General features: G+C 40.1%; 1 protein-coding gene and 1 long non-coding RNA gene across 2 annotated transcripts in view; one reads left to right on the plus strand and one right to left on the minus strand.

Annotated features, from left to right (window-relative positions):
- Positions 1 to 6,053, minus strand: part of GAREM1 (GRB2 associated regulator of MAPK1 subtype 1) — a 168,100-nt gene extending 162,047 nt beyond the window's left edge. The window contains 1 exon segment of the mRNA XM_032467181.1: positions 5,475 to 6,053. Within this exon segment, the coding sequence (XP_032323072.1) occupies positions 5,475 to 5,595 (121 nt within the window). The 5' untranslated portion in view covers positions 5,596 to 6,053.
- A 166-nt stretch (positions 6,054 to 6,219) lies between these two features.
- The window catches only part of LOC116659532, a 134,737-nt gene continuing 113,732 nt past the window's right edge, over positions 6,220 to 27,224 (plus strand). Inside the window, exons 1-2 of the long non-coding RNA XR_004314892.1 lie at positions 6,220 to 6,657; positions 8,503 to 8,606. This is a non-coding gene — a long non-coding RNA (uncharacterized LOC116659532). The remainder of the gene's footprint in view (positions 6,658 to 8,502; positions 8,607 to 27,224) is intronic.

Genomic DNA, 27,224 nt, shown 5'->3' on the forward strand with positions numbered 1-27,224 from the left:
AAACGGCAACACATGTACGTAAAGGGAGGTTGCTAGGCTCCAAATCTAGCATCCTTTACGTTACTCTCCCTCTCGCGTGGGCATATGTACCCTCTTTAGATTTAGAGTGCCAGGGGAAGTAAAGCCACAGATAAGCACAGCACATTTTCCTAGAACAAGACTTATATGAAGTTACTTTAGAAAAAAAGTAATAAATATATATATTTAATATACATATATTAAAGTAGCCTCAGTCACGGAGGGGATTTGGGGAACTCAGATTAATTTCAAAGACAAAACATGAATCTGGAAACCCCTCTGACATTTGCAAACAGCCACGTGGAACCTCACTGCGACCTCAGTGTCCCCGGTTCTGCTCCGTCAGCCCTCCAGGCACTGAAACGGTGAAGTCAGAGCAGCACCTCAGCAGAAAACAGGTACCAAAGCACCCACAGTCTGAGCACACCTGGGGCTCCGATTCAGCTCCGATCCCTCCCCAGGGCTGGAGGGGAGGGGCTGTTGCTCATCTACCTATCCAGCTGCCTCCAAGGCTTCCCTTCTTTATTTCTCTCTCCAGGGCGGTTCATGCAGCCTTGGTCTTCCTCTTCCTCTCAGCAAACAGGACCATAAACTCATCTTTCACTGCTCCAGACCAGCATTCTTTGAAGTGGGGTACATGTTTGAAGCAAAGCCTACATTTCTCAAGGGGTTCACCACCACAGCTATAAATGAGTCAATTTCCAAAGCCACAACTTCCAATTATTTTCTTGTCTAAAAAGTGATCAGCCTGGGACCATGACTGTGATGGAGGGACACCCATCCCCTGAGGAGTGGACACTGTCCTCACGAAGGTTCTTCTCCCACTTTACAAAAGCAAGGCATCTGCATCACCTTCACCAGATCTTTCTAATCTGCATTACCTTGGGTGTAAAGATTGCAGGATGACTAACAAAGGAACAAATAAAAATGCTGATGCCTGTCGAGCGGTGTAAGTCTCCAGCATTTGGGTAACTCCTTTTCTAAGACAGGTAATTTCCAGTTCTTTGTTTTAAACAACCTGAAATCTTTAAATAAAAAGAGTCTTATGGCCAAGAGAAATACAAAATACTAGGTTTCAATTTATGTTTTTTGTTACAGAAAGTATGACAGAGTGATCAGTGGACACCTTCAAGCACAAAACTATATTACATTGGGAGACACTGCTTTGGGAAAGATCTCCGGTGTTCTTACTTGCTGCAAGTAATAAATCCTTCCTTCTCCTGAAGAGAGGGGAATCAAACAAACACCAAAAACTATATTACGCTGGGACAGAATTCTGTAGGGGAAGGGAAATGGAAATATGAATTTAAGGAGAAAAAGGAAAGGTGCAAAAATTTTTAACTGTTAAGAACTTATTCATGCATTTTAAAAAATGAATGACACTGGAATCAAATATAGATCCTACTAGAGTTTTTTAAATGATGTAACAACGGGGAGGGTATAGCTCAAGTGGCAGAGTGCATGCCTAGCATGTATGGGGTGTTGGGTTCAATCCCCAGTATCTCCTCTAAAAAACTTAAGTAAATAAATAAACTTAATTACTTCACCCCTTCAAGGAATTAAAATAAATAAATAAATTTTTTAAAAAATGATGTAACAATTCAAAAAGTCAGTATTTACAATATGCTGAAAAAATGATACCCTTTGCAACTATTTAAAGTTAGGTTGAAACGTATTAGCAGTTAGCTTAAAAAAAGTGCTCAGGGTGCAGGCTTTTACAGAATCTTTTAGGTGCTACAAGAGCAAAAAGTTGGAAGAACACTGCATTCGAACAACCCTTCCGAGCCCTTCCAAGACAAAACACTGAAGAGACAGAGGATGAACAATTTCCCCATCTACCCAGCTTTGAGTGAGGCTGGGCTGGAGATGGGGTAGGGATTAGCGCTCTCTCCACCCTCTCCTTGGTCATAAACACAACCTGCTCCCACAGCCAACAGTTTATGAAGATTGACGATGTGGTTACATACCTGATCTTAACTGCACTGCGGACTAGGGTTAGACCTCGGCTGATGAGATGTATCTTAGTCCTAAGGAGAACCTTAGATGTACTTTTCTTTTAGTCTCCAGAAAGACTCATGAGGCAATGGCAGAAAGGCTCACTAATTTTGTATTTATCTCATACGATGACAAATGTCACCACTGGGGATGGAATATTGAATGCGTCTATCTGACTGCTATTTCATGAGGGACATGCATGATGCAAAGAACTGGAAAGTTCTTTACTTATTGCGTAGTTAGTATGTTAAGTACGGCCTGTGTCCTGAGGAGTAATCTCAACAGACACACTTACGTACCCCAAACCCACAGACCCCACTTTTTCCCTTCTTCCTCTGATTCTGTACTCTCTTCTCTTCTGCCCCTTACCTCTTTTCGGCCACTCCTTTGGGAAGCAGAAAGTCTTTGAAATATGATGGATGAGGCCAGCACTTAATTTGGTGTCTACACTGTTTTAAAAATATTGACTTTCCGGTCCTCCAGCTCTCAGAGAGACAATGGGACTATTTAGAGCAGATGTCAGACCTACTCTGAACCTACTCCCATTTAGTAATGAGGAGGTAGTACAGTTTGAGATAAAAGGTCTGTCTTTAAAGTCAGAAAGTTGGCTGAAAAGCACAGTTCACCATTTACTAGGTATGGCGCTCAATTTCTCTAAATCTCAGGTTCCCAAAGTCCTTAAAATGAGGTGCTAAGGATTTAAGACAATATACATCAAGCACCTAGAAATGTACCAGCACATAGTAGGCATTCAATAATCAAGTTATGAAATTAGTTGTTTAATGGTCTTTAATGATTGCTTAAAATTAGCCAATAGTTTTCTCCTGGCATACTGTCAACTATTGGCATGTTTTTCAATTTCTTTCTAACCTCTTTGAAAACAAGTGATTTGGCAAATGACTACCTTGCATGCTTAAGTATAGGGTGTGCGTGAGTAAAATGTACCTGCAGTACTAAAACCGGCAAAGGACACACACAGGAGGAGGACTGCATGAAAACTGAGAAAACTTCACATATAGCATTTATAAATAGGGTGGTGTGTCCTTAACATGTTCCAAGCATTGCTGTGAAAAATAAGCACAGAATCTATATCAACTCTTTTAAGGTCTATCCAAATTTAACTGGTAATCTAACACTTTCCCCTCCATCAAAATAGCAAAGGTTTTTTTTTTTTTTTTTTTGGTTGCTTGTTTTTAAGGTACTTAATATTTTAAGGCTGTAGGGAAACTGGTACTCCCAAAATTCTCATTTGCGTATAAATGAGTATAACCTTTGGTCTCTAAAGCAATCTGGCAATGTATATCTAGGATTTAAAAAGTATGCACATGCTTATTTAGCAGGAAAGGAATATATCCTAACCCAAACAAACAGATTTATGTACAAAAGTATTCATTTTATCACAACTTAAAAATAGTAAGCAAACAAACAAAAAAACCCAAAATAAACAAATAAATAAGCAGCCTGATGTCCACTGCAGAGGGCTAGATACATGGTACAACCATCATCCCATGGAAAATCATGCAGCTATTAAATTTTTTTTTTTTAATAAGATAGGATTAAGTGAAAGAAGCAAGGTAGAAAACAGTATTTGGCTAGGATTCCAAATTTGTGTATGCCACTATGATTCTGAAGCAGTAATAAGAGAAAATTTACAATAAAGAATTGGAATGACACAGAGTGATCAAAATCCATTCCACAGTTTGAAAGGACACAGTGTTAAGATTTGCTGCCCACGTCCTGATTTTAAAAAGAAGTGTGGGATGAGTACACTGCTGATTCAGATCCTTTTTATGAATGGAGGAGAAAGGAGAGCGGATAATAAAGCTAAAAGTTATGTCTGCAACTGACATTCAGCCTCTTTAAACTTTTAGTTTAATGGAACTTTTGGGTGACTTTCACACCTCATGCGTCATGCTCGCTGCCTGGCTAAAAAGTTTTAGTGGCATGTGCAGAGATGAGAGAAGGTTGGAATAGGTGAGGATTCATAACATTCCACTATACATAATTCTGCACAGTAAACGAAACACTGCACACACATACACACACATACACACACACACACACACTCTTTCTCTGATTCAGATCTACACATCCATATTTAAAACACCCCTACTCTAAGTAGAAATGCCTCAACACAATACCTGCCCCTCCCTGAATTCATGTGTACTTCATTCCCAGTTTTAAAACTCCTAGTTTATTCCCAAAGCCCACCACTACCACCACCAATCAAACAAGCTAGTAAGCACAGCAAGACTGTTTCCCAGCTTTCATGAACTTTCCTGCCTTTATTTTTCACATCAGTACTTCAAATGCCTAATCTCACCCCAGAGATAAGAAAGGGAACAAAAATGCCTTTGGACGTTTATACATCTCATGTTACGCACTCCTGGACTCCAGAAAAGGAGGAGTAACCCAAGGCCTTGTGACTTGAGATGACATCTTTCTGCTCAGTGCTCTTCTGACTTGGCCTGAGTGGCCACAGCTCTATCTGCCTGCCTGCCTGCCTGCCTGCCAGCCTGGGCCCAGGTGCTTCCAGCAGCCCCACAGCAGAGCAATACATTTGTTTCTGCGTACAGTCTGAAATCGCAGGAAGCCAAAATCAACTTAAGTTGTTACGAAAACACAAGGGACAAAACACACCTAAATTGCCACCTTATACATGACAGCTCTCAAACTGAAAGGTATCTACTTGCTCGACAGCATGCACATCTATCTGTTTGCAGATGTCACCCTGAAGAACAAACAGCTGGGAGATGTTTGGCTGGTTTCTGCTTGTCCAATTTCAGGAAACACAAACATTTCTTAGTTCTGAGCTCAGGTTCCAAGTCAATATAGGTTTTGGTGACTTCAGTTTTTTCCAGGCTAGAAATGTGCTAAGCTAATAATTAACCTTAAGCATACCATCACTTCTACTGAAAACATTTTCTACACACAGCCCTAAGTTACTTTCAGTTCAGTTAAACAAAACAGACAAGCTGTAATAAAAGGTCTCTGAGAAATGTGATCCCTTTCATTGGTCACCCAGGAGCTTTCCCCCTAAAATCTGCTGCTTCTCCTGGGGGAGGGGGAGGAGAGCATCCAAAATAAAGATGCCACCGAAAGCACAATTATTCTGTAAGAAAGTTGCCTCAGATAACTCATCAGGGTTTCCCAGGTTGAGTAATTCTTGCAGGCGGGTGGGGAGGGACAGCTCGCCTCCAAGATTACTATCTGCAGAGATTTCCCTTATGTTGATGATTTTTTTTTCTTTGCGTCCTTTTTAATTATACTGCAGGGGCTCTGATTTTCACATCTCTAGCGGCTGCTGGGGGGAGTTGAGAGCAACGCGCCAGGGCTGCGGCAGTCGTTCGGGCCAAGTCCAACGCTGGGGGGCGGGCAGCCCACTCCCCACCCGGTCCCACCCTCCCGGGCACAGGCGCGCACACCCGCGCTGAGACTGCGGTCCACGGGCGGGGACTCACCGCTGTCCAGCCGCGCGATCTGGGGCAGCCGGTAAGTGCTGACCAGCAGGTCGAGCGGAACGGCCACCGAGCTCCACTTCACATCCTTCAGGCTGCAGCCCAGCGAGGGCGCCGGGTCCATCTTCCCCGCCTCCTCCGGCCCCGCGCTCCCGCCGCTGCCGCCGCCGGCACCACCCGCGTCTCGGCGGCAGCCGCTGCTCGCGCTGGCGGTCTGGGGCGCGCGGGGGGCGCCGGGCGCTCCGGCCGCGGGCAGCTACGGGGGGGCGCGGCGGCCGGGACGGAGGGAGGGAGGGGGCCCGCGGCTGGCTCAGCTGCCGCTGCGGGGCATGGCTGGAGCGCCCCGCGCGCCCTCAAGCCCGGACAGGACTCGCAGCAGCCCCGCGGCGGCGGGCGGCGGCGGCCGGGGTGGCTGCGGCGGCTCCCGCTCCGCCTCCTCCTCTGGCCCCGGGTCTGCAGCTGCGGCGGCCGCCCGCTCGCCTCCTCCTCCTCTTACCCCTCCTTCCCTCCGCCTCGAGCGTGTGAGGAGGAGCCGCGGGTCTGAGAAACGCCATAGCAGCGCTCCCAGCACTGACTAATCAACAAGGTGCGAGCAACGCCTGCGCAGCTCCGGGAGACACCGCCCCCGCCCCCGCCTCCCCGGCGCCGCCCGCCCCGCCCCGCCCCGCCTCGCCCCGCCCCGCCTCCCGCTCGGCCTCCGCCCCCAGCGGCCGGGCAGTCTCGGCGCGGCGTCGGCTCCACGGTCCGGCCGCGGCGCCGGCGGCTCGCCGAGCTCCGCAAGCTTTAGCTCTCGCTCCCCCGTCCGACCGCTCCGGCGCCCTGCAGCCTCGCCCGGCGCCACCGCGCGCCCGGACTCCTTCGCTGCCCAGGGCCTCTCCGGAGGAACGCAGCGAGCTCGAGGCTCTTTCTCAGCCGTCGTGTCGGGCACTCTCCCGTCCTCCCCCCAACCCTGGCACTGGAGTTGCCACCACAGGGCGCAGCAGAGACCTATTCGGTGCCCATCTCTTGAGAGTGCCACGGACAGACGAAAAGGGGAAAGGCAGGCGGGGAGCATTCCTTAGCTTGCCCCCGCACCCCCACTGCCAGCCCTACAACTCTAGAAAAATGCGGCTGGAAGTTAGTCCGCCAGTCTAGACGTTGGCTGCTAGGCGGAATAAAAAAGGCCGAAGCACCAAGAAGCAGAAAGGTAACGAATGATCAGTACCCACACAAGGGAGGGTGACCGTCGGTTTAGTGCCGTCATTGTGTGGACAAGCTGCTGGAGACTGTGGGGGATGAGGCCACCAGCAGCCACAGACACGCCAAGGGTTACTGGGAGATGGCAGGGACCAGCTGTTGTCGCATGCTCTCCTCACTCATTTCTCTCCCAATTTTAAAGGTTGGAGTAATTCCCCATTTCTAGATATGCCTACCATGACGTTTGGTGGTTTGGCAAGATTACACAACTTGTAGAAGACCGGGCTGGGATTCAACCCCACAGTCTGCTTTCCATGACAGGCGGTCTGTTTCCCCCCGAGTATTGAGTAGGGCCTGCTCACTGCAGACGGAGCTCAGAATGTAAAGGTGGCTGGAGCATTTCTGTTTCTTTAGGCACCTCTTTTTTATGTGCTGATTTTTTTTTTTTTAGCATTACTGTACACCAGCAGAGGTGAATGGTTGCTAGGTGAAAGGGTTACAGGTCAATACTTTATATTTTCCCACACATTTTCAGTGTTCAGTGCATGAGAAGGCAGAACAAGCACCTGCTTCCCCCGCACAAGGGGACTTGAAAACATCCGCTGCCTATCAATGGGCTGGTTTAGGTCTGTGCCAGTGAATAACCCTCTCCATAGCAATCGAAGAAAAACACGGAGATTCTTCTGCTCCTACTTCTGTGTCCTCTCACTTTGAAGCACCGGCGATAACTTACACAACGCTCTTGCTGAAAGTTTTGACCTTTGTGTCATTGCAGTAGAGTTTTTGGAGAAGTCTTGGGGGGAAAAAATGGAAAAGATTTTAGTGTATATTCTACTCAGAATCACAAGTCCTTAAAGTTCTAAGTTTGCTCACAGAAAGAAGACTTTTTAAAAACTATAAGGAGCTAAGTGCCAGTTCTTTTTTTTTTTTTTCTATCCAAATAATCAGTCATTTCCGGAAATAAAGCCCAGACTCCAAAAATGATAAAAGAAACATTTGAGAATAGATAGAGTCAGGGGTCCTTCAACCAATTAGTAGGTCCTAAAACTTTATATAGTAGATTGGTTTTTAAAAAAATAACTTTCTGCTACTATTATATCCTTTTAAAAGCTTCAGGGAATAAAAGTATTTCCCTCCCACGAAAGAATTGGTGACTTATGACCTAAAGACAAGATAAAAAAGTAAAAAGATTAAGCAGTACATTTTTTTTTAACCAGTAAAGAACTTAAATTAGATTTGCTCTTATTGGTGACCTTACAGAAAAGTTTTCATTTTAATCTGAGTATTAAAGGGAAGAAATTTTAATGAGCTACAAATTCTTATATAAGTCTCCTGTCCTGGCAGAAGATCTTTGAGGAAGATCTCATTTGTAAAACAGAGAGAGTTTTGGTTAAACTGCAGAAAAAAGAAAATCAACTGAGAAGGGTAATCTTTTGTTCTGGCTGAACTGCATTTCCAAACATGGTATGAGGAAGTGTGTTTCTTAAGATTTGGGGGCCAATGCAAACCAGGTATATAAAAGCGTAACAACTGGATACAGGGGCAAAACTTACATAAGACTTTGCAGTTTGTGAAAAAGGAACCTCCAAGAAAAATCTTCTGTAAAGCAAAATTCAGTGTGCTGGTCTCTTGTTTCTAGTGAACACCTTTTTAATTTGAGATTTGTGGGAGGCAGCATTTTGTGGTGATTAAAAATATTGTCTCTAGCCTCAGATGATGTGGGTTTGATTGGTAGCTCTGCTCCTATTTCAGATCTTGGGCAACTTGCTGTTTCCTCCTCTGAAAAAAGGGGACAATTGCTATAGACTGAATGTTTATGTTCCCCCCACAATTCTTATTGAAAACTAATTCCCAGGTGGTGCCTTTGGAAGATGATTAGGTCATGAACAAGAAAACAGGCCCTCACCGGACACCGAATCTGCCAGCGTCTTGATCTTGGACTTCCCAGCCTCCAGAACTGTGAGAAATAAATTTCTGTTATTTATAATCCCCCTAGTTTATAATATTCTGTTATAGCAGCCCAGTCAGACTAAGATAATACTAATCGTTCTCACTTCTGAGGGTTAATATGAAAATGTAATCATGTATGTTGAGCATTTAGAACAGGGCCTGACATATAGGAAGCGCTATGGGTTATTAAAAGAAGTACTGGTTTTGAAGGGACAGAATTAGGGAAGAGATAAAGAGGTCCATGGAGTTGTGAGGAAATGATGCGATTTTGGAAGACTAGCTATGTCTGGCAAGGGGCAAAGAGCATCGTTCCTCAGACAGGAAACCCAGATGCCTGCTCTAAGCTGTGGGACTTCACTCGCCCAGTCTTGAGTCTGCGGGGTTATTGGTCCACAGTAAGCCAGGCCTGCTCCCCAGCAGGTCTGCACAGTGGCCATGATGACTCTCCATACACTGACCTAATGATGCTGTAAGCCCAGGAGTGAACCTGGCACATAGTACTGCAGGACTCCTACGAGGGACACTTCACAGCTTCCTGACTGTGAAACTTCTGTTTGCACACACATAACTCGTGAATTCTCTGCATTATCAGCTTTCCAAGATAAAAATATTACATGTTGGTTCTCCTCTTATCGGAATGTCCTGGGTCACATAATATGCTAACGGTCAAGTGTGATATCAAAGTTCATAAGCCCTGGTGATTTTCTGGGTCTCTAAGCTCGTCTCCTTTTCAGCTAATTTCCATGCTGTCACCAGAGCTAACTTAAGAATCACTTTATGCCTGAAGCCGTGTACAGTATCTGTATCCTCATTGTCAGTGGAATGAAGTATAAAGCCCTCTGCGTGGATAAAAGGCTCTTCCTTTGAAATGCTGTGAAACCTCTGAAGAGCTGACCCCTCCTCTCCCTGTGTCACCATCATACCTGGCAATACCCCTTGTAATTGTGCTGATTGCACTATGATTTATTGTCTGTTTTCACATTGGCTTTCCCTACCAGACCGCAATTACCTGTGGCCGCTGAACATGGATCTTACTTGCCTTTGTTTCTCCAGCTCCTGCTCCCATGCCTGGCACCTGGAAAGTGCTCATTTAATCTTTGCTGGATTGAGTAATCAGTGGCCTGAGCCATGCTCTCACTCTGTGTTATTTCATAGGACACTGCCTCTCTGGGTTATGAATGGTGAATATTCATCAGGTCTAGACATTTTCAAGATTTTTAAGGTTCTGATTCCATACAACAGTGGTTACTATTAGATTGGCCCCCAATTCTTTACATTCATCTGAAATTTTAAATTTTATTGAAATCAAGTTCTGCAATTTTGTCACCAAACTAGAAATGTACCTCTAGACCATCAGTTACAACACTTACTAAGACTGTCAGCATGTTGTTTGTTAGCTTATTTGTGGTCTCCTTTGCCAGGACTTTACCCGCAGAAGGGCTTGCTTTATTATATTTACATCCCCAGTATGTGGCACATAGTGAGCTCTCTCTATATGGATAGATTAATCAACCTACTTCTTTATCTGTCTGTCACTCTATCATCTATCTATCTATCTACCTATTTATCTATCTATCTATCTATCTATCTATCTATCTATCAAGAGATGGATAAATGGATAAATGAAGGACTATAAGGAAGCATATCCCATATAGGTACTTTTAGGAAGGATTTAAAAACATATTCAGAGTTTTACTTTGTCATCTCTTCCTTTCTTCCTTTTGACATAAGATGTGCCTTTCTTACGTAGATCAACAAATAATACATATATTACAGTGTCAATATAGAAATATTATGGAAAAATATCCGTATTAAGGAAAAATATCCCAAATTGCAAATTGGATTTAGGACACGTTTGCTTTTTTGTCATAATATACAACATATCCCCATTAAAAAATACGTATCATGTTGCAACCCTGTATACACATACATATGTAATCAAAAGAAAAGTTTTCCAAAAGAAAAATTTTCCAAAGTAATACTTTTTGTATATTTCTAATGCACATTGAATCTTGATCTTTTAATCTGTTCTTTTCTGTTTAATTTTTTTAACATTAGTAATGATCTACTAACTTTATTTCACAGTCCATAACACAAACTACGGTGTTAAAAATCACCATTTTAAGTAATAGTTCTTTTTGTGCATTAATTGTTTGCAATTTAGCAGATCAGGGAACATTATAGCTGAAGTTGTAGAAACTTCTAAAATTCAAAAATAATCAAAAATATAAAAAGCAAATGATAATCTAATTATTGAATTTACCAAAATGATCATCATGGGGGGGTGTGTGTGTGTGTGTGTGTGTAACTTTACAGGTTATAGGTTTGGGTTTATGAAGAAGATAGCTCTTTGTAAATTGTGTTTTTCCTCCCAAGCAAGCACATGACTTTAGTCTGAGAAGCTGCTGGTAATGAATAGTGGTCCTGGCTCTTGTGTACTTTTGTAAACTATGTGCAAAGCTTTCCAAAGGAGTAGTTAGGTGATTCCTAGTTTAGCTATACAATTCTAGTAATTTTAATAAGTACTTTACTAAAATAAAGCACAATTACTAAAAAAAATACACACAATTACTAACAAATCACTAATTATTCATTTTGCATATATTAATAACTTGTTTTTAATCATACATTTAACATGAGTTAAAGAAATAGAAGCTTAATTGCCTATATCAATTATGGAGATAAGCTAAGATTCTTTCTACCTAGAAAAGTATATGGTTCATGACATAATTTATATTTTCTTAATAAACGTATTTAATGTCACAAAGCACAGGTAGAAAACCTTTCATTTTGTTTTCATTGATGCTTACATAATAGTTATTATTAAAAATTTCTTGGTGCCAAAAGTCTTCACAGGATACATACAAGTTTGTTGTGGTGTTCTGACGATTTAAAGCTTCAAAGGAGTTTTAGTGTCAGAGGCAGTTCCATTTCTAAGTCTCTCCCTTGAAAGATAATGAGATTTTAGCTCCCTGCTGACAAATCTGCTGAAGAAAGGTCATCATATGTTTCCACCCCTCTTTTGTAGTAAGCAGTGAAAAGAGAAAGAGTGTGTTTCTGCTGGGCATCTCTTCTGGACACCCGGCTACACTGGTCCAAACTGAATGCATCTTTCTTCCATGACTGCTCTCATATTCAAGGTCTTGGCTTATGAAGGCTGGGGTGTCCCCTTAATTTACTTAGAATTGCTTAGATCATACTTAATTTCTCTAGTAGATTTTCTACCCACTCTCAAACCCACTTCTTAAAGAGTTTATGCCTTTCCCCCTCTCCTCAGAAACAAATTTAAGAACTTTCCCAACTGGTGTTTAAATGTCTATTTTATATAATTTTTAAAATATGGAAAATCAAATGAAGAAAAATAATGACCTATAATCCCATCATCCTGAGTTAACAATGTATGACTCTTCATCTTTGGTTCAGCCTCTAATTTTGTAGCCTGCCTTTCCCACTCATTCCACCATGTTGCTATGTATTCCAAATTGTGTTTTTTTAGAAATGACTGTATAGTATTCCACATATGAACATACTATAGTTTATCCAGCTCTTTATGATTCGAACATTTTTATTGCTTATAATTTTTCTATTATTAATAACATCTTAATGACTGTTCTTATAGGTAAATCTTTGGGCATATTCATGATTTCCTCCCTTAAATTCCTATAGGGAGAATTGCTGTATTAGAAAAGTATAAACTTTTTTAAAGGGCTTTGATACATATTGCCAACTTACTTCCCCAAAATGTATGAATTTTTACTTCCACTGCTTGGAAACTGAAGCATCCACATTATCTTTTCTTTTTACATAATTAAGCAAAAGCTTTTGAAAATACTTAAACAAGTATTAAGAAGTAACAAAAATTGAGCGTAGTTAGCCATTACTAAATACGACATGAGGTCGAATTTAACAAGAAAATTACCATGAAAAAAATAGTGCAGTACAGTAAGAGGCCACCGAATGTCAAAATAAGAAGCAGTAGGGGAATGTTTATGTATGTAATTATGAAGATAATGCTTTTCGTGCTTATGTTCAAGACCTACATTTGTAATTCCTGAGCTTGTAATTTTTTCTATTTCTTGACTTTATTATTATAGATAAATTAATACCTTTAATTTTTTTTTCATCCTCACCGTTAAATCTATGGAGAGATAAACATATCTAGCTTAAGTTGATCTGCCCTTGAAATCACACTACATTTGAATAGGCGCTCAGAAGTCATGTGGTGGGGAGACCATTGAGTTCCACTCGGCTCTAGCTGTTCAAGCTAGTATAGTGGATGGGAGATGGTACCATTAAAATGATTGTGCAGACTTAACGATAGGTCTCCTCACTGTACCTGTTCTGACTCTGTAATTGTAAAAGAAATCTCTGCTTTCCTTCCCAAACTCTCACCGAAATTCTGTTTTGAAATACATTTATCTTGCCTTATTTTTGTACCTCAGATGATTAAAATGTCTTTTTTTCACTATTGCATTTGTAGCAACAATTTAAAGTCTTACCTACTATTTTCAAATATTTTGTCATTCTATGTCATCTAGTCTCTGTAGTCATTTTCCTTCCTTACCACGTGCTTCAGAGTCATACCTGAACACCTGCAAGTCACAGTCCAGTCTTTCCCAAGGATTCAAGTCATTTGTCATATTTTTTTGAATTGATATAAATGGGGATGAACTCCCTAAAAAGGAGAAGAGAAAGAAAGAGCAGGAGGAGAAAGAGAAGAAGGACAAACATATGTAATAGTAATATAAACTTTGCTCTTTATATGTGCTAGGTATAAATGCTTTGTATTTACCATTTTTAAAAAAGGCTAAATATGTCAATTTGAAAATATTAACTATATTCCAATTTATCTATTACATATATGTCTAACTTATTGCAGTTTAGAAGGAGAAAAAATATTTATAATAATTATTGGAACAGCAGCCAGATCTAACCTATTGTTGATATGTTTATTATGGTAACTAATGCCCTTTCAAAAGAGCACCATACTATAGTCTGTCCACTTTTCCATTCATTAAAATTTTAAATGTACTTTGATTAAATTGCTATATAAATGTTCACAGCTCATCTCCCACACTTCATTTATCTATCCATCTATCTGTCCACTCATTCAATAAATATTTATTGAACACTTACCTGCCAGGCACTATTCAAGCCAATAGGGATGCAAAGATGAATGCTTGTGCTCAAGCGTCTTAATCTAGTAAGAGAGCCAGAAACACAGTAAATAAATGTAATTACAATCCAGTGCGATAAAGGTTAGAGATGTGTAATGGTATTTTGAGACTACAAAGGGAGCCTCTTACTTGGCAAGGAATTGGATGCGACTTCTTGGAGGAGATGACCAACTAGAGAAGCATGCAAGAGAACGAATCAGCCAAGTCACGCTGGGACACGGGGAGAGGACAAAGACGTGATCCCCAGGGAAAAGGAGCAGCAGTCTGAGTAACAGCATGGAGGCGAGAAGCAGCCTATTATGTGGGAAGAACTATAATCAGTTTGGTTTTGCTGTGTCTTGAGATTTGAGCTCTGGAGTGGCTGAGAGGAGGCTGGGAGTTAGACAGGATTCAGACAGGAGAGATTTGTCTGCCTGTGAAGGAACCTGAACTTTATCATAAAGGACCTGTAATAGGTGATCTGTGGTGTCAGTTATGGAAGCTACTTCCAGGTCTTCAGCAAGGAATTTGTTAGTTAGGTTTGAATTTTTGAAAAGGATGTTTTGGAAAGATTATAAACGATAGATTCAAAGAAAGAAACAGAGGACAAAGAGGAGGCAGTCGGAAAAGCTGGTGGTAGGTGATCAAGGGTTGAAACGGGACAATGTATTCTAGAGAGGAGAATAAGTGAACAGATAGAAGACATCTATTAAGGAGGTAAAGTCCTCAGAACTGTTTATTGATTCACTTTGCGGGATAAAATAACTCTCCAAAAATGATCATGAATCCCCTGGACACCAACCAGACCTGCACAGAATCCAGTATGTGTAGGACATGGTTCGTGTCCAAAAACAAGGATGAGAAGCCAACAAGAATTTTGAAATCGAAATAATAATATTAGACTATCAAGTCAACCCGTTCTAGGTCAAGTGGAGATACAGCGAAGTCACTGTGAAGAGACAGGACAACGCCCAGATCAAGACAGTCTTTACTGACAGTCTCAATACTTGACAGACTCTAGCAACATTATTCACCTCACACTGATCCTGTTAAACTGACTTTCTTTGCTCTGACTACATGCCTGCCTAGCATAGAGCATTCCTTGTGGATCTCTTTCTTGAGGCCCTGGGAATGATGATTCCTTTAATGGTTACAGGAAGGGAGAGACTCGTGAATATGTCAGAAGATGAGAATCGGTTCAATTCTGGATGTGTTAAATCTGCGCCACCTGTAAAATATCCAGATGTGAAGTAGACAGTTGGACGCAGGGAGCTGGAGTTTGGAAAGAAATTAAGGACAAGGATACGTATTTGGTAGTGGAAGCCATGGGAATGAATAAAATTTCCCAAAGGACAGAGATGGCAAAGAGAAGTGGGACAATGACAGAACCTTGAGGGATTCCAACAACAGAGGTGGGCCCAGCAGAAGACACTGAGAAAGAATGGTCAGAGAAATAGGAATAGAGTGATCTTTCTTTGAATGTTTTCCTTTTCCCGTACAGGTTCCTTCCTTTAACTTCCTACATGATGCCATCTCTTGGTCAGAAACAATTTTGCCCTTCTCTGTAGAATTTTGGGTAACTGTGACCACAGTGATAATATATCATGGTTATCTGTGTGCTTTTCTCAAACTCCTTATTAAATAGTAAATTTCTTGATGGCACAATCAAGATTTTATCTGCTTTTGAGCTAACAAATTAGCCTGCCACAATGTCATGGATGCTGGCAGAACACAGCAGACTATTGGATCAGAGACAAAGGATTTATTACTCTTGGCTCATCAGGCAGCATGGACTTCACATTCACAGCAGTTCTCCTTGTCCCCCGAGTCCCATGGGGTGGCTCAGAATGGCCCAGGTGGATGCTGCCTGCGCAGTGAGTTTGTGTGATGGCTCAGACAACCGGAAAACCAAATCTTTAACAAGCCAGCCTGACCTACCTTTTCCCCACAAGGAAACTGCCCTCTGCTCCAAAGGGAGACGTTATCTCTCTACCTTCTACGGCTGTTCAATGTGCACACATCCTTGAAAAGACGGCCCAGAGCAAAAGCTGTCAATACCTCCGCTCACAGATGTGCAGAAACCCTGGGGACCCGTGGAGATTTGTCTGCCCCTAGGCATGCCTAATGTCTCACATGTATTTAGGTACCCCTTCCATCTCCCAGGTACCCATATGCCTTGCACATGACAGGTTCTGATAAATATTTGTTGAAATATGACTTAGAACTAACATTAACAACAGAGATAGTTTAGAAGACTTTTCTCTAGAATTATTTATAATAGACCAGTATACAAATTGCTTTTTTAAGTTCTGCTATTTAGATAAAAAGTTCAGTTATGACTGTAACCTCCCTGAGAGCAACAATGTGTATTAATCATTTTTGCTTCCGGAGTCTAAAACAGAGCCTAGAACATAGTAATAGATAAACAGAGATTTGTTAAATAAATAGAAATTCACGAAGGGTCACACAATCCAAATGATGCAGAATTGGGAAGCAGACCACCCTCTTCAGCCCTCCACGACTCCTTGGTAACAATACTAGCAGTTTTTATACTCTCCAAAACATCTCAAGAAAGGAAGACAAAAACACCAGTCCCTCCTAAATGCTAGGAACTTGGTGGATTATTCCTACGCAAAGCATTTTTTTTTGAAACATCAGGAGCAGTTTGGATGTCAAAGATATGATGAAATGGGCTTTTTCGTATCTTGCGAATAGAAATGTAAATTGGTATAATCTTTTTTTAAATGCACTTGGCTATTTTTAATGAGACTTCAAATGCCTACCCACCAATTAAATTTGAAGAAACTGCCCTAAATAAATTAACCTAATCTCAGAAAAGGAGTTTTATGCACACATATATTAAACCCAGAAATGTGTTTGTAATAGCATAACATTTGAAGATTTCTATTAAGCTTAAGAAGGAATTCTACCATAAAGTGGTCAATCTCTGTATAGAGTATGGAGAGACATTGCCAGGTTTTCCTCCTTGGAGATCTTTCAGGGAATAAATACCATCCCATTGCTAGGCAGTGTAAGTATCGGTGCCATGTGTCTTTTCCAAGGGCTTTTCTGTTTCATTTAGTCTAGGTTATATGATCCATTCCTCTCTGTAAGGAAAGGTAATAAAGTTTTCAGTTGCTCCTTGTATTTGTTTGAGGGTGGATCTTTTAGTACAATAATACTCCCCAAGAAGGGAGTAATCAAACTCTTTGGGGCATGCATTATTCAATATTTAAACATTTTATATTTCTAATAGTGGGAGAAAATATTGACTTCCAAATTGCTTCGGAGTCTAGAAAGTTACTTTGTAAACTTTATTTTAGTATAGAATCATCCAACATTATTTGTATGTACTCAAAGACATTAAATCAAATGGGAGTGTATCAACTTATGTCCTGTTGTTCTGCCATTAAAAAAGTGTCACCAGATCAGATCAAACAAACCAAGGAGGGAGAAGCAGAGAACAAGAATACTTTCTTAAGGATTGTTTCATGAAAAACATAAAATCCTAATGAAATATACCTAGTGCTTTCAGAACTTTGTTAAATTAGGTGTTGCTTATGCCATGTCAAAAAGTAAATCCCACGTCTACAGGGAAGATGCAGTCATTTAATAAAGCGGTTGACCTTTTCGTATTAGTCATAACTCCATCCAGAAAAAAGAGTTAATACTGTTCTTTTTACGAGTAAGTCTCATTGATGCCAAGATATACATTGGTGTATTTAATTTGCTTTTATGTGAACTACAGGCTCTTGGGTGTCATTGATACATGTGTGAGTTTTGGTGGTGCCATTGATTTTCAGGGAACCCCCTCAGTGGGCAGTTTACACCGCCTTTCTCAGGGTTAATGAAGCACAGAAGAGTGCAGTTGGCCACTGTGGGTTTTTCTGCTTTGCTTACATTTATATGGTTAACATACAAAATGGAAATTGACAAAGGAAATAGGAGTCCCATCTTCTGGGGTGAATCCATCTCAAGCTCCCCAGGAAGTAAAGATGGCAATGTGTTCTCTACTACCTTTCTGATTAGGAGACAGAGAAGGTAAAAGATAGGGTAGGACTGAGAGAGAAACCTGAAAATGGGAAAATGGGAAGGCAAGGTGAATGTGGGAAAAGGTGATGGAGAGCTGCAGGTGCCAAGAAAAGAGCCTCTTGGGGATGACTGAACTACAGAAATGGGGAAGAACTGTGTTCCTGGGGGCTATGGGAACAGTAAAGGAGGGATAAACAGAAAACCCCAAGGGAAGATGATGAAGGAGGGGGTTTGTGAGTGGAAGGGAGCGAGGGAAGGAAGGAAAACCATAAGGTAAAATAAAATTTGTGCTAATAAGTGTTGTTTTCCTTTCTTGTCATGAAAGTGGATACGGGGACGTGCGTTTTCCCTGTGTCCTGAGAAATCCATTGTTGGTTTCCGAGACCTCCTGCCGTATTTATTCCAACCATCTATAATATATACCAGTGGGAATATTGCTTCAAACATATATAGAAGCTAATTTAAGCCAACAGATACTCCGTTTGAATTACTCAGGTACAGGCATTTCATATTGTCCCGCTGGTATCAAATGGAAACTTTTACTGGTCCAATAACATGGGCTGCATTGTACAACACCGGACGATACAGAGAGAGGTTGTGTTAACATTTTGTTTATAAAACATTAAGTTTCCCAGATTACTGTAAAAAGGCATCTTAAAAACAATTGTTCTTCCAGCTTTTTTTTTTAACATGGTAAAATTCCAGAAATCTAATTTGTTTGGGGTTTGATAAAGTAATGTGCCAAACAGCCACCATTCTGCCTAAGTAGTCCTTTTGTATCCAGATAATGTACCTAACAGTCATTCTGCATGTGCCTTTGTTTCTCCTTTGGTGGCCTAAAAAGACTGCACCCTATTGCCTTAAACTAGTGACTAAAAGCAAGCTTTTTAGTTTGTTCTCTGTATCTGTGAGTCCACGTCTCTATTTTGCTGGGTTCACTATTTTGTTGTTGTTTTTTTAAGGTTCCACATGTAAGTTGTACCATGCAATACTTGTCTTTCTCTGACTTAATTTCAGGTAGCATAATGCCCTCCAAGTCCATCCTTGTTGCTGCAAATAGCAAAAAATTTATTCTTCTATATGGCTGAGTAGTCTTCCCTTGTGTGTGTGTGTGTGTGTGTGTGTGTGTGTGTGTGTGTATAATATATATCACATCTTCTTTATCCAGTCATCTGTTGCTGGACACTTTGGTTCCTTCCATATCTTGGCAATTGTAAATAAATGATGCTGCTAAGAAAATTGGGGTGCATGCATCTTTTCAAATTAGTGGGTTTTTTTTTTCTGATATATACTCAGGAGTGAAATTGCTGGATCATATGGTAGTTCTATTTTTAGTTTTTTAAGGCGCTTCCTACTGTTTTGCACAGTGGCTGCAACCAATACACATTCCCAACAACAGTGTGTATGAGGGTTCCTTTTTGTCCATATTCTTGCCAATGTTTGTTATTTGTGTCCTTTTTGATGATAACCATTCTGACAGGTATGAGGTGATATCTCATTGGTAATAACAAGCTAGGGGTTGCCAGTGGAGAGAGGGAAAAGGGGAGGGGCAATATATGGGTAGGGCAGTAAGAGGTACAAACTATTAGGTATAAAATAAGCTACACAATATATTGTACAACATGGGGAATATAACCAATATTTTATAATATCTATAAATGGAGTATAACCTTTAAAAATTGTGAATCAATATATTGTACACCTGTGATGTATATAATATTGTACAGCAATTATACTTCAATTTTAAAAAAGCTTTTTATAGTAGCTTAAGGATAGAGCCTGCACTTTTATTTTTTTGCTTTATTTTATGTTTAGCAAAGATTCAAGAAAGCAATGAAAGGCATCTGCAATGAAGACAGTAAAGTTATTGTCATTATGTGTATTAATATAGCCATTAAGTACCTTTGTCTATAAAGACAGTGTAAAATAACTTTAATTCTCAACACCAACAATTTATGACTGTTTCAAGAAGTATGAAAGTTTCATTTGGCCTATTTGCAAAGAATTGTTTAGTAGTAGGTTTTTGTCATATTTTCGATGACTCACATCCAGTTGGATTGAAACTCCACACTTGACTCGGAAGAAATCCTTGTTTCACGTGAACTATGGGGAAAGAGGACCTTCTACCTTCCTTACTTATCTGCGAGGCTGAGTTCGACATGGGTTGGGCCTGGGAACTGAAGGCGGTGGGGCAGGTGTGGGTCAGAGAGCAGACTGGGTGGAAGCGGGATCAGTGGCAATGACCCCAGGGGATTTGCTTGCATCCTGCCTTGAGTAGGGTGGATTAAAAGAGGAGAAAAAAAAAAAAGAGTTCATTATCAATGAGATGGTGCTTTGGTAGTTGAAGTGAAAGATACCTCCGGTGGTCATTTACTCATCATAATCTGAAGTCCCTTTCTTCCTAAAGTAGTTTTGGGGCCTTCTGGTCTACCTCTTTTTTGGGGTACCTATAGAGCTAGGTGTTCTGCCTAGGCCTCCCTCAAAAGGCTGGTGGCAATGATTTGAATAAGGAGGCAAAATATTTCCAGAAAGTTCTTGAGAAACTTGAAGAGGATTTGAGGCTTTTCAGATGTACAAGTAGGGGTGGAATATTTTAATATTTGTGTAACTCCATGGATACATAAGCTGGTAAACCTGGGACCTTTGTGTCACGACTGGAGAGGAGAGGAGAAAGATAGGAGAGTAAAAAGAAACAAAAGGTTAAGTAATTTAACTGATGTTTTACTTTCAAAATTTCATCATGAACTATTTCAAACACATAGAAACAGACGGAGAATAAAACGACTCCCCATCTACCCACCACCCAGCTTAAGCAAATAGTAGCTTTGTGCTTTATTCACTTCAGATGTGTTTAGAGAAAAACGTTGCAGATGCAGAAAAAGCCTCCCTCCCTGGCCCCATTCCCAATCCCATTTCCCTTGTTCCCTCTTTCCCTTGTGATGACCTTTACCTTGATTTTGGTTTCTGTTGTTGCCATGAACATTTCCACATTTTTACTACACGTGTGTGTGCCTATAAGTAGAATATAGCCCTGCTTCGCGTGATTTTGACATTTACATAAATGATACATGTACGCATATTCTGCAAGTTGCTTTTTTTGACCAAACATATTTTTAAGGTTTATCCATGCTGGTCATTAATCTCTAATCTTCTTTCTAACTATTACATCCTGTACATTTCATTGCATGAATAGTCTGTAAGTCTCCATTGATACACATTTTAGGTTGTTTTGAATTCTTAATAATCTCCCTAGAGAGTTAGGAATTTGTTAGCTGCTGTTGTTGTTTTGAGAGAACTAGGGTTTTTTGGCTTGGTTGATTTACTTTTTCTTAATTTTCTATTTTATTAATTTGTAATTTGCTTTACTTTCACTCTCTTCAGGCTTACTCTGTTCTTTTTCTAACCTCTCAAGCTGATTTTTTAACTCTTGTTTAACTCTTCTTAACTTCTTGTTTTCAATCTTTCATTTTTTTTAAAATAAATTTATCTAGAGGCCCTGAATTCCCCTCTAAGATCCACTTTGACTTTACCCCACACGTTTTGATATATAGCACTTCGTTACCATTTGGGTCTAAGTATTTTGTAGATTCTATTGTGAATTCCTCTTTAACTGATGACTTATTAGGAATGTATTTAAAACTTGGAGCTTTTTGTTTTTTTTCCAATTATTGCTTTCTAACTTTGTGTGAGGAAATGTGTTTAGTAGATAGTTCTTCAAAATTTATTGAACTTCTATTATGACTCATTTATGATCAATTTATGTAAATATTTCATGTGTACTGGAAAATATACATGAGGATGTATATATGTATTCTGTGTGTTCAGTGCAGAGTGTTATACCCGTCCATTTGTGCTAATTTATTAATTTTACTGTTGAAATGTTCTCTGTCCTGTTTGATACGTCTGTTTCTGATAGAGATTTGTTAAAATTGCCTCCTATGATAGTGAATTTGTCAATTTCTACTTGCCACTGCATTGGTTTTGTTGTTTTGTTTTGTTGTCAGGCTCATAAAGGTTTATGCTTGCCATATCTTTTTGGTGGCTGGTTCCTTTTTTCTACTATGTTGTCATCTTTATCTCTATTTGCCTTACTCTCTATTTTCTCTGATACTCATATCCTACAACAGCTTCCTTTTGGGTGCTATTTGCCTAATATATCTTCTACTATTTTATTTATCTGTTTCTGTGCCATTGGTTTTAGGCATGTCTCTTAAAACAATGGATTTGCAAAAAAAAAAATCTGATCTGAGAAACAGGAGAGCTGTCTTATGATGGAAGAATGTCTGGTCTACTTAAGCCACTCTAGTTTGTTTATTGCCTTAATCTCCTGTGTCTCTTTGGTATAAAATTCCTCCGTGAGAAATGCAAGATGCCTGTGTTCAACAGTTCCAAGGAAACAGAGACGTAAGTTTACACAGTAGCATGTCAAGATGCCCAAAGCAGGCAATAAATCCAATACTTAATTTGGTTTTCTTGTGTGCCTGCAGAAACTAGGACAGAAATGATTCTGCAGGTAGTCTAAAACAACAATTTAATCAATTCTACTTTGCTTTCTATTATCTTCCATCTAAGTTTTCATAGATGATAAATCTTTGGGAGGAATTTTGCCATCATCTCTGCAGAGAGATGATTTCATACCCTCGACAAGATGTAAACTCTTTGAAGGCAGATGCACCTTGTGCAGGTTTGTATATTTAGTGCATACAGTTGAAGCTCAGAAGTTGACCTGGACTGAAATCTTAACTTTGTGGAGGGTGAAAGAAAAAAAACAATAATAGAAATTTACAAAGCATTTTTTTCCTTTGTGGTGTAACGTATTGTGAAAAAATGGCAACAGTGCTAGAATTTCTATTGTACCTTATTACCGATCTGAATTACGGGCCTCAGTGATCATTTTTACAAGTATGTCTAAGTATTATAAAGTATTATTAACACTTTTCAAAAAAATAAATGACAGGCAATTTCAGAATAAAGATGCAAAGTATCTGTTATCAATTACTATACTGTGAGTTCCTTGAAGGAAAAACAATGCCTTCTCATTTTTATAACCCCAGCAGGTTGTAATGGCACCTGGCACACAGCAGGCTTTCAGTGAATGTTTGAATGAGTAGATGGATGGATGGATGTCATGCAGATCAATATTACATAACCTTGCCTACTCTCAAAACTTTGCAAATTCAATATCGTTTCTTTCCCTACATTCAAATATAGCTTGAAATTCTTCCATTTCCGCAGAAGATTTCTGACATCCTGAAGAAACAATGAACCGTTCCTTTCTTTGTGTCCCCATTTTGTCCATTCTGTTAAGATAGCACTTTTAGTGTCACGTTGCAGGTAGCTGCTTACACATCTGTCCCCCTTCCAGCTGATGGTGGATTATTTCTCACTCACTTTTTAAATCTGCTTTGCAGTTACTGCATACCATATAATTGAATGCTTAGCAAGCCTTTCTTGAATTGGATTTTAAAAGAGTAAAAATTAAGTGCCAATACTTGTTGAAAGCCTAGTATGTTTTAGACCATTCCAAGGAAATTTAAAGACGTTTTCCCTTCGGTTTTCATAATAATCCTACAAGGTATGTCTTATTAATCCATATTAATGTGTGAAAAAACTAAGGGCAGAGAGGTTAAGCCCGTCATCCTAGGCCAGGGATTCAGTAAGTAAAGCATTTGGAACTAACCCCCAGTTTACCCCCCAGAACCAACGTGAGCACATAATGAAGTCTACATATGTCTTACTTCACTCACCCACAGCCTCTGAAAACACATCATGTTGAAATTAGAATATGACTTATTTGCTACTGGAGTCTTTTATTTTAGGGTCATACTGTTTACTTCAGAATGTACACCATTGTTTTTACTTGAGGCATGTCCACTTCCTAGAATGAGTACTCCTCTTAGTGTCCAAACACCTAAAAAACAGGGATTATGCCTCATTATACTGAATGACCCCCCTCAACCCCATCCGTTGTCCAGAGCATTCCTTGATGTTGATGCTTGGGCTACAAATCTCCCTGTTAATGCTTATGACCTATGAGAGAGTTGACAGCAAATTCAATGCTGATGGTGAACATTCATGTACATGATGAGGACAATAAAGAATTTTCTTCCCATATGTTGTCTTTGTGGCCTGATATGCCTGCACTTGACTCTTTCGTCTAATTACTTACGAGCTGAGTGACCTTGGGCAGGTTGCTCAATTTTCCCAGGCCACCGTTTCCTCAGCTGCGAAACAAGGGTGAAGATACCTACACGAGTGGTTAAATAAGATAGTGCCCACCTGCTAGATGGTTATTATTTTTATAGCCGCTACTGTTATTATTACTCCTTTACCTTTTCTATTATTATTAGAAAAGCACATTATCCAAAGACAATAAATTAGATTTGTCTATGTGGGTTAAAATGTCCTAGCTCATACCTGTTTGTTTAATACCACCTCGGTGCTACTCCCAAACCAATACTGAGACAAATGGGTAGAGACGTTCCCCAGGCAGAGGCTAATGCCCCAGACAGAGATTAGAGAGAACACAAATGTCATTTCCTTCTATTCCTGTGCAGCAGTTTATAGGAGCATTAAAGCAGGACGTGACATAAATTTCGTAATGATAGTGTCCATTAAATATACATACAGTTGCACCCCAGCTAGAGTTACAGCACCATCAGTTATGAGTGTACCTGTCAGTCACCATTACAAACAAACTCTAAAGTCCTGTGGTGATCTATTAGAGGTTTTCTGTATCCTTCCCCCTCCACTTCGTCTGATCCTTTTAGGCTCTTATGAGCAAACTGTTGATCATGACTAAAAGCAGCTAAGTGCTTTCTTTCTCAGTGCTTAGCAGTTTCTCTGGAAGTGAGCAGACAATAATGTAGCCCTTAATACAGACTCAGACCAAATTTAGTGAGTGGGGGAAAGAGCATGATATAAAGTTAAGAAAACATGGCCTTTCAAGGAGGCTAATGAAGACTAATATTGTCAAGGTAAGTCACATGCCTGGGAATGTTTTTCTTTGCAAATTACTTCTGAACCTTTTGGTCCTGTAGGAAAAAGTACTGGGAAAAAAAATGACATGAGCTAGTGGCTTAAATGACAGGAAAAGAAATTCGTAGGCTATACATACCAGGTATCAGCTTGCAAGATGATAGAAAAATTCATCCAAATCTTGGGATTAAAATAAGTAAATTCTGCATTAGCCTCCTCACTGTTCATCGTAGAAGAGAGATCCCTTTAGTAGAAAGGAGTCCTGTCTCTTGTGGGGACCCCATCAGACAGGGACTGCTTGGGCAGTGTTCTTGCCTCTTCTCTTGATAACCATCCCCTTTGACATCATACTCACCATTGAAGTTTGGGGTAAGCTGTAAAGAGACATGTTAGTGCTCTCCCTGCGTCAGCCTGATCAGCCAGTCATGTTCCCCCTGCCACTTAGTAAAATGCCCTTTCTAGCAGTAATTTAACTTTGTAGTTTAGAATTATATATTAGGAACACAAAAGAAATATCACACCAATGTTTGTATTTTTGACGTAAACATTATATAGCTGATTTGTTTTATTAATAATATATATTTGGAAAAGAAAAATTATAGTAAGTTCTCAATGGAAGGATTTATTATTAAAAATATTTGCAAGTTGCTTGCTTAGCACTTACATTTTCACATACAGACATGTGATTAAAGCCTTTGGCCCCTTATATACCTAAGCGACATATAACCTGCTTATTCTGGGCTCGCCACATTTTGGGTATAAATTATGGTACATCCAGTCTGACAACTCCTATATCATGTTCTTGCATTAGCCTGCTTAGACAGAATATTCAGCGTAGTGAAGACGCTTCCCAAAAAGTTATTTCTGGAATTCCTCAACATATACTTTTAAATGTGTCCGGGAAGTATTGCTCTTGCTATTCTGTTGATGGGATATCATGGGAAAAATCACAGAAGTATGCTGGCTTACTTTGTTTACTTGGATTTTTGGTGTGAGGAAAAGGAAATACAGAAGTAAAATCAAAGAGGTGAAGTAAAAACCCTATAGTCTTGATTTTGAGAGAACTTATCAATAGGAACTTTAAAAAAATACATTTTGTTTGTTTTTTTAACTCTGTCCTCTGAAAAGACTGAGAAACAGTAGCAATCATAGCAGCAGTCAGCACCCTTAGCACTCAGATTGTGGTCTTAGAGCACAACTTCCCACAGGAAGGAATTGTATCTTAAAGAAATAAGTGATTACAGGTCTAGGGGGCAAGAATTTTACAGTATGAGCCTGGAACATCTTGTCATACCAAAAAGCAAGGACATAATCCAAGACTAACAGGAATGTTTCAGTAGGACTCAGGAGCCAACCGGGTAGGTTCTCCCTGGCCAGTCTGAGATCAGTATCTGAACTGGATTGACGTACATCAAGTAAATCATCATGAACAAACATATTGGTCACCTTTAGAAGGTACCAGTCTAATATTCTTAAAATCGGTAAATACAGAGAAAAAAAATCAAGCATTATGCTATTTTTTATGCAAACTGCATCTTAAGAGTAACCAAATACCTGAGGAAGTAAAATGTCCCTTAATGGAAATATTCCAATTAGCCAATGAACAAGGGCTTATAATGTCACTGCTACTCTCAAGGCGGCCCTCTGCATGACCCTGAGTCCCAGGAGCTTACTCTCTCCCCTCTTGCTTTTGGGCCCAGAGCTTACATTTAGTTTCTGGCAAAGTTCTGTTTTCCCTTGTAGTTTTCCTCCATCTTCCCCTCACCTTTGTGTATTTTTCCTTTATTAAATTCTCCTAGAATTATCCTAATTAGTGTATGCCACCTGTTTCCTGCCTGGACTTTGACTATAATTTTATTATGTAATTGACCCAAGAAACTGGACCCTCAAAATAGGATTCTGGGAGTGGTTTCTTAAAAATTTGAGGAGTGGAGGAACAAAAACTTTTCCAGGGAGAAATGGGATATGGATAATCAGTAGGATGTGGTGTCTTGATGATTTTCCAATTATTACAATTGTGGTAGTGGCAGAGGGTGAAGACTAGTGGAAGATAAGGGCTGCAGGACAGTAAATGGCTGTGGCACATAGTTGCTATAGCAACAATCGTGAGTATAAAGATTGTGGAGTCACTTGGCTTCTTCTGGCCCTGGAGAGCATACGTAGGGGAAAAGGGAAATTAAAAGCTTTGAAAATTCAATAAAGAATATGTGTGGAGAAACAGAAATCCCCCCATGGCATCTTTAGAGCAGCCTCTTTCTTATAGTTACATGACAGATACTGTTGAGGACCAAGCCCAGGGTACAGTTATAATATTGGGTAAGAAACAAAACTTTGAAACAAAGAGTAGGGACATATTAGCATCATGGCAGGTCTGGAAACTTTGGTCCTTAAAATTACCTGGAAACTCACAAATTGATGCCAATTCTTCTCATTCCTTCTAAGCCCATAATGAGAGCTAGAT

Source organism: Camelus ferus, chromosome 24 (assembly GCF_009834535.1).
Source record: "Camelus ferus isolate YT-003-E chromosome 24, BCGSAC_Cfer_1.0, whole genome shotgun sequence".
In the NCBI taxonomy this organism is placed as follows: domain Eukaryota; kingdom Metazoa; phylum Chordata; class Mammalia; order Artiodactyla; family Camelidae; genus Camelus; species Camelus ferus.